Source organism: Eubalaena glacialis, chromosome 17 (genome assembly GCF_028564815.1).
Source record: "Eubalaena glacialis isolate mEubGla1 chromosome 17, mEubGla1.1.hap2.+ XY, whole genome shotgun sequence".
NCBI lineage: Eukaryota > Metazoa > Chordata > Mammalia > Artiodactyla > Balaenidae > Eubalaena > Eubalaena glacialis.
In genome coordinates this window covers 86,329,340-86,342,061 of record NC_083732.1, presented here as the reverse complement: position 1 = coordinate 86,342,061, position 12,722 = coordinate 86,329,340, and the positions used below count along the sequence as shown (strand labels likewise).

General features: G+C 47.5%; 1 protein-coding gene across 4 annotated transcripts in view; it reads left to right on the top strand.

Annotated features, from left to right (window-relative positions):
- AGO2 (argonaute RISC catalytic component 2) overlaps positions 1-3,350 on the top strand; it is a 96,378-nt gene extending 93,028 nt beyond the window's left edge. Inside the window, exons 18-19 of one of the 4 annotated variants that reach the window (XM_061172236.1) lie at positions 1,992-2,122; positions 2,428-3,350. In XM_061172236.1, the coding sequence (XP_061028219.1) occupies positions 1,992-2,122; positions 2,428-2,536 (240 nt within the window). In that variant the 3' untranslated portion in view covers positions 2,537-3,350. Of the gene's footprint in view, positions 1-353; positions 722-762; positions 929-1,922; positions 2,123-2,427 lie in introns of those variants that run through there. The other 3 variants (XM_061172235.1, XM_061172237.1, XM_061172238.1) reach the window with 3 other exon arrangements.
- Positions 3,351-12,722: the final 9,372 nt, after the last annotated feature.

Here is a 12,722-nt window from a genome sequence, read left to right as displayed (position 1 = left end):
GTGAACGGCACGGATGGGGCTCCAGTCCATCCCGAGGGGACGCAGGCGGTTGACCAGTGAACTGTGGAGGCTGAGAACCATCAGGTGTTGGGGACGGAGGACCCACTGGGGTGCTGTGCTGGGGCGGGGGTGGGTTCCCATTTTAGCCGAGATGAGGTCCAGGAAGAAGGAGCAATGAGTGCGAAGGCCAGGCAGCCTGGCGGGGACAAGTGGCAACCCTGTGTGCTTGGAGTTTGGCGAGCTAGATGGGGTCTGAGAGGTGACAGAGGGGCGGGGTCAGCCTTGCGTGCCCACCACACACGGGCACTGGTGTACGGGGAAGGTCACCATGTGGCATTCCTTGTCCCTCCCAGCGAAGAGACCCACAGCTTGCCAAGAGTGATTCTGAGAGAATGTTGCCACCTCAGAAGTGCCATGTCCAGCGTACCTGTTGTCAGAGCTGAGCCACCAGGATCTGCGAGGCTGTGCCCCTTGGGACAGGAGGAACTTAGCTCTGGGTGCCCGTGCTGCTTCACCACAGAGGGGCTTTTGGGTGTTTCAAGTTATAAGTGAGGACTTAAATATCCATCCCCAAGGGATTTGAACCTAAACTTGGAGGGCTTACCGTAAACTTTGTACTTCTGCCACGGGAAATACACCTGCACGTCCTTCACATCACCGTGGCTCTAGAACAGGGCTTGGCAAACTGGCCTGTGGGCCGCATCCAGCCTGCAGCCTGTCGGGGTGCAGCCTTAGGGCTGAGTGGTGTTTACATTTTTAAAGGTTGTTAAAATGGAAGAAGAGGAACGTGGCTCAGAGAGGACGGAGGCTTCTGCAGTGTTTCCCGGGCACGTCTGTCCCCGTGATGGCTTCCGTGTCGGGCGGGCGCTTTTTCTGTACAGGCCACCCCGGCTTCCATCACAGTCTGTCTTTCCTGGCTTCCCTCCTGGTGGGTGGACCCCTCGCCCCCCGGGGCCTCTGGTTTGTTTAAGGGATAAACCTGTCTCCCTCCATTTTCTGCACAGGCACTTTCTAATGGGGGAAATCTCACACTGGAGACATTTAAGTGCTGTGACAAAATGGGCCTCAAGGGGTCCTGCTCTGCTGTGGTTGCCATGTCCTCGGCACACCCTCTGATACAAAATACCCCACTGCCCGCAGGCCCCCATGACAGCCACCGATTAAATGCTGAAAGGGGCGCAGAATGTGTGCTTCATCAGAGGATAAGAGCGTCTGCCGCCCGCCAGTCCCCGGGAGCCTGAACACAGACAGAGAGTCAGGAAGGGCCCGCTGGCTGGCTTGGGTTGCGTGGCAGGGAAGGCGGGTGGGGAGAAGCCAGAGAAAGGCCCTTCCCTCAAGCGCGCTCCTAGCTGACCGGTCATGGGTGCCCCGGCGAGCAGTGCAGCGGCCGTGCCGGCACCCGAGCCCCAGTGGGCACTCCGCCTGGGGCATGGGCCAGGCGACCAACCCCACCTCCTTCAGTTTTGAAAGATTCCAAACTGCATACACTGCACAAAATAAATATATGTTCAAACGCCCATTTTAAAGGCGTTAATGTGTAACTTATTAGAGATTTCTTCTTGCCTATATAAATAAAGCATTGTAGAAAACCTAGTATATACAAATGGCATTATCCTCCAGACAACCATTTCTGTATTATATCTTTCCTATGAGTTTTCTCTACACAAATAAATGTGTGTGTATAGTCTGTTATTTTACCAGTAGGGGGTCATAGAATATGTGGCTCTGATGCCTGTTTATAATGATACATAATAGGATAATATAAATACCTTCTTGTCGCTGAACGTCCTCCCACTGTATCCTCTGTGAAGGATTCTACTGTGGGGTGGAAGCACAGCTTCTCTCGGCAGCACCCTTTTGCAGGTGAGTTCTGGACTTCTCTCTTGCATGTTTACCTCTCTGACCCTCTGATCTGCTTTTAGGGAACAAGCAGGCCTTCCCACTATCACGTGCTTTGGGATGACAATCGTTTCTCTTCCGATGAGCTGCAGATTCTCACCTACCAGCTGTGTCACACCTACGTGCGCTGCACGCGCTCCGTGTCCATCCCGGCGCCAGCATACTATGCTCACCTGGTGGCCTTCCGGGCCAGGTACCACCTGGTGGATAAAGAACATGATAGGTGAGTGGCATGCCTTTCCTGGCTGGGGTCGTTTCTGCAACAGGCTTTGGCAGCTGCTTTTCTGGAATGGGAAGCAGTGGGGTCCCAGTGGCTGGAGCCGACCCTGACACAGACACCCAAAAGCTAACATCTTCGCCGCCATTTGTTAGCTGTGTGGCTGCCTCCCCAGATGGCTGGTGCGTGGTCCTAACTTAGCTATCAGTGTGCTGCCTCATGGTGCGTTAAAGGCTGCGCTCTCTCTCTCTCTCTCTCCTCTCTCTGTCTCTCTCTGTCTCTCTCTCTCTCTCTGTCCCCCATCCCCACAGTGCTGAAGGAAGCCATACCTCCGGGCAGAGTAACGGACGAGACCACCAGGCGTTGGCAAAGGCAGTCCAGGTCCATCAGGACACGCTGCGCACCATGTACTTTGCTTGACATGTTTTAGTGTTTACGATTGTGTACCGAGTTGGATTCACATGAGACCAGCTACACTCAGACCAACAAATGCCCAGCCCTTCCGTGACAGCCAGCATCGAACATGAGACGCCATTGATTTTAGTAGATTCTCCATTTTCCAGAATGCCTTCCGTCCCAGATTTCAGACTTGGATTTTGAACTGCAGACCTGTATGAGACCCCATTGTCGTAGGAAATATGGTTTGCCAAAATCTTATAAGCTGCTTATTAAAATAGAGTCCCGTGTTTCCTAAAAAATCTCCTAAAACCAGTCTATGAACTCAGGGCTTTAAAACATTTTTAATTTATTTGGTCGTTCAATTTACTTGTTTTTAACACATGATTCTATATGAAATTGATGGGCTCAAACTAGCTGTGAACGTTCTGTGAGAGTGAAAGCAACATAAAACACATTGTGGTTTTAAAGCCTTGAACATTCTGATGCTGTCACTAAAGTTTATTTCAGAGTGACACCTGTGTGCTCCTGACCTGGCTCCCACCAGCTGTCCGGGATCCGAGGGCAGGGGCCAGGCGAGGCGCCCTGGTGTCTCTCGTTCTGCCACTGCCCGCCTTTCACTCAGCCCGAAGGAAGGAGGGGTGGCAGAAGGTGGGCTGTGTGTGTTTACAACATTTATAGGTCCAGAGGGATTGGCAGACAAGTGCCATTTTAATAAAAATTTATTTAAAAAAAGAAAAAAGACAATATGCCGACAGTCTAATCATAAGATTTGTCCTATAGGACTGTGACATTTATTTTCCAAAGTTTCTAAAGAATACGGGTCTGTGGTGATAAATACAGTACAATCCTTTTTCACTGTTATGTCTTTAATGTAAGAGAAAAATATATATATCTGGTTTGCAGTATTAATGTGATAGATAGATGCTGTTTTTCATTTTACTGACTACGGGGTGCTTCTTGTGATCTGTTTAGCATATCAAGAGTGTTTTGGAGCCTGGAGCCTGGACCACCCTTGTGGTTTCTCAGTGCTTAAGTACAGGAGTATGCAATTGACTCAGTGTGCCCGCGGCCCACCCCCTCGTGTAGACCGCGCAGCCTGGACCCTCAGGAGGACCGAGTGTGCTCCCAGCGGTCACTCCCCCTCCCCGCCTCATCCCCGTGTGTCGCTCAGCCAATTAAGCACAAATGGAATGTATGTATCCTTCCACTCCTGGGAACGAGTCTGCGTATCAGCGTGCACTTCTCTCTGCGTGTGGTTTGTTAGACAAGCGTCATAGGATCTATGCACTGAAACACAGAGAAGGCTGTCGGTGGTGGCGCTCTGCGGGATGCGAGGCCAGCGTTCCGCGAAGGAGCCCAGCCCTTGGGAGGATGGCTGATGGCGAAGCCAGCAGGAGAGGCAGACCGTTCTGCTAGGATTTGCGTTCTGGGCCCCGGATGTGGGTTTGCCAGTCTAGAATCCATTGCACTAAGAATGATGCCGTGGACAGCTCGACAGGGGTAACAGCAGAGAGCTCTGTTTGTGCTAAATGGGCTTTTTGTCCTTGTAGGCGGTTTTCTAAGAATCAAATCCACATTCAGTACAGAGATTCTAGGAAGGAGATGAACCTTTCCCTAGTGCTGCTTCGTGCTCTGTAGGTTTCCTCTGGCCCTGCTGATGGCCCTCCCATCCCGGCCTGACATTTACCTCTGGCGCTGTGGTGGAGTGAGGGTCCCAACCAGGGTGCCTCGTGCTGGGGTAAGCGCCCGCCTCGGTCTTGTGTGAGGGCTCCGCGGGGGCGGGGAAGCGCCGTCATGGACACTCGGCCTGGATTTTGGCGGCAACGACAAAGGGGTGACTATTATTTGTGACAATATATACTCAAGAGTGGTGTGTGTGTGTGCGCGCGTGTGTGTGCATGTGGGTGTCTTATTAATGGCATTAGTCTCCTCTTGCTGTATCTTTTTTTTTTTTTGTCTTTTTAAATGACAGAAGCCTCTGCTCTAAGAAATGTTGCAATTCGCTGTCATTTTAGTAGCAAGTGGCACTTTCTCCTCTTCAGAAGGATACCAGTACACTCTTGGCTTAAGTTCCCGGGAGCATTCAAGCTAAGGAGGGAATCTTTTCACTAATACACTTTTAAAATCTGAACTTAGGTTAGTTTTCAGTCATTTTTAGGATCATCTAGAGCCGTGTGTCTCGAAGGTATGTTTCTACCACTTGCAACAGTATCTCGGTGGTCGGGGCGGTGGTTGGGGCATTGGCCGTAAAAACGCTGTGACTCCTGTGCTCGCTGCGGCCTCCGGGGTGGTGGCTGGGCATCTGCGTTTTACACCATCAGCTGGGGGCCCAGGGCTGCCTGGAGTCTGAGAACCTCTGATCTAGAGCCTTCTGGAGAGTGTGCTCCCTCAAGCACTGAGGGCCTGGCAGGGAGGGACTCCCCAGCAATGCAGGGGAACGTTTTCTAAGCGAATACACTGGGCAGGATCACAGGCTGGCAGAAAATGAGACCTACATTTTAAAAAAATCGTTTTGAAGGAAAAGTTTTCTTTCTAGAGGGCCAAAGTACTTTGAGAAAGGTACTTGTTACAGCCCTGTGCTTGTTTTATAAAACTTTTACTACTTAAAAGCATTCATAAACCAAACGTCTCCAGCTGGGTTAGCTGCATACCTTTGTACATGTCTGATGGTTCAGAATTCAAATGGCTGTAGTTACAATTTCTCAGGTAAAGAACTGTTTTCCCAAATTTCTACCAATCCCCCCCATTATTCGGATAAATTTTGAGACAGCGTAAAACCTCAAGGTGCAGTAGAATAAGTCCAAGCCCTGTTCACGTGGAAGCCAAGAGGGGCCCTGCCCGTTCTGTGTGGGTCACGCCCGCCCAGGGCAACCTCGTGGCCGCCCGAGAGGGGCTCCGGGCACCTCCGGCCTCTGCCTGCATTTGACAGGTTTCCTGAGGCCTGTGCAGGGCTGTGCAAATTGCAGAGGTGTCCACTCGCCGCCGGCTTTGCCCAACCCCACTAAGTAAGGTGTGCCTTGCTTTAAGCAAACTGAATGTGAAAGTTATGAAGTAGAAATCTGGATTCATTTCAAAGAAAAACTGGGATTTATCTTATCTCTTCAGAAGAGGTCTCCCAATTAGATCCTTATCCTGGTACTCTTCCTAGTATATTTTAAAATATTCACAGTAAGAAAAGTTAACATATTCCCATCCCTTCACCACTTCCTATTACGTTCGACAAGCTCTCACCCTAATAGCTAAGTGATGAAAGAAACCCGGGGGAGCTGCTTCAAGTCGCCGTTTTGTAGGAGAGCCCTTTGGCCCTGCTGAGATTCCATCCTGCTGTTTGTGTACTTATTATAATAAGCTCAGATGTTCCTAGTTCAGATAAATGTTGTAAAACTGGGCATACCTATACTTTTAGAAAGGGATTGTTTTATTTTGGTTTTGGTTTTCTGTTTTGAGAAAACTTCACATATACACTTGATACTACATTTTAGGGTCTGCTTTTTCTTTTCAAGATTGTGTTGCTTTTTGGTAGTGTTCTCACACTCCCGTGCATGAATGTTTGCACTCTAGAACCACGAGCGATCCCTGGCCACTGCGCTGGCTTCCCCAGGAGGGACTTGTTGGAAGTGGAGTGATTTCCGCGCTGTGTGAGTTTGGCCGTAAGCAGTGCTGTTGTGATGTTTACCCCAGCGTGTGCTCATTAGAAGAGACAGTTTAAGTTCAATTCCTACAGCAGGGTTGTGGGCGGGTGGGTATCGATGTTATATTGTATGTTATTTTTATTGTTGTTAAATGCAAATGTTGCTATTTATTTTTTCCTTTCTGCTCTGGTTTGATTTGGCTGATATGGATATTCCAGTGCATGTGGTACCTGATGAATATGATAGAAATTATTTTCCCCAACTTTTATAAATTACCTAATGTTTACCTTCAAGTTTGCTGGATGATTTATTTTTGAAAGCCACAAATGTAATTTTTCTGGATGAATTGTTTTTCTTATATATGCAGCAATGTAATTTAACATTGATCTGCAGGGTGACTTAAATTTTATTTTTACAAGGCAGTTTTTCAGTCAGATTATATATTTGATACAATATGTTAAGGGTAGACCAGCCAAGCGTCGTGCAGTTGGGACACCAGACTGTCTCGAGGAGGCCTCTGGAGGCTGGGACGGCTTCTTTTGGTTGCTTGGCATCATGGAAGCACTAGGCTGTTTCATGGAGCCACCCGTCAGGATCTGGATGGAGTCCTTGAGTGGGACTTTGATCTGTTGGGCAGTTCAGAGGATTTTTCATGGGCATTTTCCTACACCTAAGGCAGTTCCATTAGGAGGAGCTTTAGAAGTTGACATAATCCAGACAGTGGACAATCCCAGTGGCCCAGACAAGCCATAGAAATTTCCCCGTGACCTCTCTTTGACTCATCTCTCACGCTCATGAGAAAAGGAATGTACAGTGAATAGAAACTTCCTCAGTGTTCATACGCCTCACTTTCAGAATGCAAATACTTTGTATTTTAAGCCCTCCCCCAAAGTAACCAAGAATATTCTCTCTAGCTGCCGTGCCAGCAGTTTCGGCTGCTGTGACGTTTCTCAGTGTAGACACAGTGCACGTGTGACTTCGTAATAGGGCTGTCCGTGTTACACACACATGCTGACTTTTTTTGTAAGGAAAATTTTCAACTCGAAATAATTGCACTGATTTTTTGACAGCTTCCTTTTTATTATGTCCAACTTTGCATCTGCTGTACTTGTTTGAAATGATTGTAAATAGATTTAGGATAGCAGAAATGATGTAATACAATGCGTTGCTTTGTTTTAGTGATCCTGCCACGTTTTTCAGTATTATGTGTTAGAGCCGTGTGGGCTGGCCGCTGCCCTTCCCCCTCTACAGCCATGTGTATGTGTGTGTGTTGACCATTCATGAAGGACAGATTAGCCTCGTTGCTGTCTTTTTCTGGAAGGAAGTTTGCAGTGTATTGGAAGAAGAGTGTGCTCTCTCCTTGCGGTCTGAGGTTTAATTCTAAGAGGATTAATTGTAAATCCTTTGAATACTTCTGGTCTGTTTAATTCCTCGTTATTTGCCATGACTCCCTAAAGCATTTGCTGCTAGCTCCCTCCAGCATTTGACAGCTTGGATAGGAAGCATCTGAACGGCCAATGTTACTAGAGAGTCAGGGCCTCCCTTGCTTCTCTTTGGTCACCTGTCATTTTAAAGCCATGAGGTCGCTGTTATGTCAAAACTGTCATTTGTGGCTTAACCCATAGATGCCGGGCAGACCTGAAACGCAGTGCTGTTCCTTTAGGCCTCGTGATTTGGCCAGATGAGAAGTAGTGCTCCAGCCCACAGTGTGTAATTCTGTTTGTGATCAGGCTACACAGTATCAGACACACAAAGGAGCTTTTAAACCCAAACCAGTCATCTGAGTGTGTGTTAATGTCATGTTGATGCCATCTCGGTGCCCTCACTTAGTGCTTTTTTGGATGTTTTGCCATTTTATTGTCTAAAGTGAATGTATTGGCTTAGCCATATCACTACAGAAGGTGGTTTCTAATACCTTTTAGTTTAAAAATAAATAAATAAGCGCAGATAAAGGCTACCTCTGAATTCTTAATAGATTCATGTTTGCTTTTAAGTGTAGCTATCCACACTGAAAATAGCCAAAATGTTGCCTGAATCAACTGAATTGTGAACATCTCTCTGTTCAGTTCTGGCTTGAAAATTTGTGTGCCATACTGTGACCCACGGGCAGTCCCCTCCTCCCTCTCTGGGTGTCCGGGGTGGACCAGGGACTCCTCAGGGCTGCCCGGCTCCGAGATGTTAGGACTCTCAGTGGCCAGCAGGAAGGAAACGCAAGGGCCTTTCTGCACCGTCCTCAGGTGCAGGGCCGTGTGTGGCGGGACCTGGAAGCGACCCACTGTCCTGGCTTTTCACTTTCCTATTTGACATAAGAAAGCACTTTTTTCCTCTGCTTTACTTATGAATGGGTTGAAAGTGTCTCCTTCTACTCTCTTCTCCCTTTTTGTACACTCTGTAAGATCACAAAGGTGCTTAAACACCGACTCTCATGCAAATAGTACTTCAGTAGCTGCATGGTTTCAAAATGCAGTGCAGATGTCATTGACCTTTGACTTGGGAACCTTGAGTTACTATCACTCTATACTTTAAAGTGAGCTAAGGTTTGAAAGCAAAATGTTCTGTTCAAATCCAAGGCCCTTTGCTTGAAAGGAGCACAGGGTCCAGGGCGGCAGCGTCTTGAAGTAGGGGTTCCTGCTGCTGGCGCCCTGGACCAGGATGCCAGCCTGCGGGAAGGCTGGCCTGGGAGAGCTCGGCATCACGTGTCATGAACCACTTTGCTGTCAGAAATCTCGTCTGCCCACACACTGCTGTGGGTTGATCAGTGTCGCCCCCCTGCTCCTTCGCGTCTTTTCTTTAGGTTCCTCGTGTTCTCCCGTCTTCAGAAGGTGAGCATTTGCTCCAGATCACTTGCACTGGTTTGCTCCTAAGTTCTGGAGGGACAGTTGGGCGGTGTTGTGGTTGCAGGCGTCTGGGTGTGAGGAGGCGGCTCCGCTCTCTTCTGGACGCTCATCAGACCTTGACTTTGGCCCAGAGAGGTTCCAGGTGCACCATTACGAGGAAGTCCTTGCCTTCAACGCTGCATGCTGCGCTTTAATTCCGAAAGCGCCAAGTGTCCTTTGCAGTCTAAGAATGTGTAATTCTGCAGTCACGCTGTCCTATAGACACAGACCACCCTAAGAAGCGTGGACATTGGGGAGTGTCCGCCACGTCTGCTGACCTGCTTCTGGGGCTGCTGGGCTCTGAAGTGGCCTCGTTTTCAGCCAGAAACCCATACAGTGTTTTTCAGGGGCCGCCACGCAGCGGCCGGCTCCTCGCTTTAGTGATGTCAGCCGTTGACTCAGATCTCCCACCTGCTTTCTGCACTCATGTCCCCAGCGTCCCGACGTGGGCCTCCCCCGGCATCTCTGCGTTCATGAAAGATTATTAAAGATGAGGGAACTGAAGATTACTGGTGCTTTTGTTAACACTTTTCTGTCTTATTGGTTAATGTGAAAAATTCAGGTATGTTAGATCTTTAAACGCCCTTGGTGGTGTGACTGTAGGCTTGGATCCTCACCTCACCCCCCTCCTTTAGGCGGTTGGAGGAGGCTGAATTATCTCCTAGTTACAACTTCCTTGGCCTCAAGTAGTTCAGAGTTAAAGCTACAACACCAAATATTGACTCCCCACCCCCACCCCCAAGTGTCTCCAGGAGCTCGATGTTCAGGCCAACCTCATTCGGTACTTCTGGAATCTTCAAGGTCCTCAGAACCATGAGTTGATGCTAGGAATATGCCCCCTCACCACCCACCACCACCGACCAGGCTGGGGGGTGCGATGCGGATGGGCTGCCCGGCCCCACTGGACGGAACTGGGGGGGGCCCAGGGCTCCTCTGGACTCTGGAGATGCTGGGAATGATGCTGGGGGGTGGGAGAGGGCAGCCCCTCTGACCCAGGAGGCAGGCGGTGCCCAGGCCTCCCCTGGTCTCCAGAGGCCAGGGGTGCCAGACTGAGCGTGTTCTGGAGACCCCATCTCAGCCTCCGTGCCTTTCAAGTCCGGTCCTCAGTGTCCTTTCGAAATCACGTTGGGGCTGCGTTGTTGGGAAGGAAGCCTGGCCCGACGCACGGTCAGTCGCTGGCCCTCTGCCTTTGAAGCCGCCTCCGCTCCTCGGCTTCTGAGCACTGTCTCCTGTGGGAAATCGCTGGGTTCTGGCCGCGTGGCTCCTCCCAGGCCCTGAGCACGTCCATCCACAGGACCCCTCTCTTAGTCAGGTGCTGACGGTGACCACCGGCAAACCTGGGGGTTTTGTTCTCAAGGTCACTCAATGAGAATGTTGAGTGTAATGGAACTAGATTGTTTTCAAAAAGGAATTGGAATTGGAGTCGTGTCTTTGTAAAATGCGTGGGAAGTCCTCAGATGTCAGGTGCTATTTCAGTTGTTGGCGTGCCCCGCGTTGTTGTTGTTTTGTGACATGCTGGGAAACTGCTTCCTCGGGAGTGGTGTCACCTGGAGCTGTGCACGTAGGACTCGGGTTTCGACGTCTCAAAGATGCAGGTTTTAGCTCTGACTTTTCCAAGCCAGGTATTGAGTTGAGCAGTTTTCTTGGCTGACGGTCTAGTTAAAAGCCACCCTCCTCTGTCAGTGGATGGTTTTAAGGGGGGAAATAACCCAATGTTACTTATTTTAAACTGTCTAGAAAAGCCTTCGAGGTGGCAGCTCTTGGCCCTTCCGTCTCCCCCTACCAGGCACCGGAGGGACTGCGGGCGGCTTTGGGGGGCCGTAACACAGCAATGATGTGGGCTCCTCTTCAAAGCCAAATAGACACGTGACTAAAATCCTGGAAGTCTGCGGTTTAGCACTGAACTGAAATTCGCCTCCTGAGTTTGATAGTGGATTTTACATGTAGTTGTTGAAGGTATAAAATCATGTTTTGTAACTGTAGTGGCAAGTGAGTTTTTACTTTTTAAAAAGTTTTAAGGGAATAATTGTAAGTTTCTGTGCAGCAAAGTGGCTAATTATTCATTAAATACAAGAATGTAGTGTCTAAATCCAGATTTTTTCTTACCTCTGGTACACTTCAGATTACTTACCTAATATGTATTGAGGGGTTTTAACCCTGAGTTTTATCGACTTTTCTAGTTTTATTTTATTTTTATAAAATAATTGAAAAAAACAAAAATGAATTCAAAAGTTCCATAGGTAGATCTTGACCCTTCTTAATTTTCTCCCACAAAAAAAATTTTAGAAGACATTTTGAATCAAAATGTATTATGACCATTTAAAGTTTACTGTTTTCTAAGAAGCTGAGCAGCTAAAGGGCCTCATTTCAGGTGGTACTGCGCGTACTGTCTGCGGACTCGTTTACCTGTGCGGTGGGTCTACGTGACGATGTCTTGTGCTTGCAATATAGAAACCGTGCAGTGCTGTTGTGTACATTGACAGTTCCTGTATAAACTAGTATTTATATACATTGGCCTCTCTGTATAACTTTTCATTTGCTTACATGAATTGTAAAATTAAATATAAAATTATAGTACCTGCTAAATACAAATCTGAGGCTTCCTGTCCTTGTCTTTAGTTTAATACCATTCTGTGTGTTTTGAGGATGTCCAATGCTTGCATGATGGTAGGTGGTAATGCCACTTTAAATTAAGCCTTAATCAGATGTTAAATTTGTAAGTTTCACAGTATGCAAAAATATTAGGCAGAATGAGTTTAAACTGTTCAGATCAAGATGCTATATCATAATTCAACAAGTCTCTTCTCCGGAGTTATAAAGGGAAACTTTCAGTGATACAGATCTGTCTCTCTCTCTCTCTCTTTCTGGTCTGGCTTGGCTGTTGCCATTGCTTGATGAAAATGGACCATTGTGCATTTCTGTGGCAGTCAGTCAAAAAGACCTGTTCTAAAAGTCTTGAGACTTTTTCAGGGTTATTTTTAAATGTTTGATTTTTTTTTTTTCCCTCCAGTCTGAGATGTATTTATGGCTGATGGAGAGTATGATTTAGGCATAAATCTTTGCAAACCTGCTCATGTTCTAAGCTTTCTTCAGGTAGTGCCACCTGTCATTGCTTCTGCATATGATTAAATGGATTTTTGTTTTTGTAAAAGCATCTTAAATTTAGACATAAAATGGAGGGGACCCAGCTTTCTTTACAATGTGGATCTACCTCAGTTAAACAGTTGGGTGCTATTTACTAAGTCTGTCAAATTAAATTGGAAAAAGTAACAAAACAGTGAAATATAACTCCACACAAAGCTTGAAATCATAATTTCCGTTTATTTAATAATATCTATTTATTTTGTGCCTTTTGTGTTGAATCCTAATGCATTGAAAAAATCAGTATGAAATTAAATATTTTATATTGTACATGGGGAGAAAAAGCCCAATTGGCCATGGAATTTGATAGATCACCCCAGCCAACTAAACACTAACGTATACTGGAATCCCAACTGCCCTCTTGTGAAAAGAAACGTAGAATCATGTCCAAGAGCAAATTTGACATTTTACAAGCAAATTCCAAACTCTTCTACGCATATATTTGTAGCTATCACTTCATTTTCTGTGCCAATGAAGGGGCGACCAAAAACAACTCACAAACACTCTTGTCATTGCTTTTTCACCACACGTGCCCTCCCGGCCTTCCTCTGGCGTATT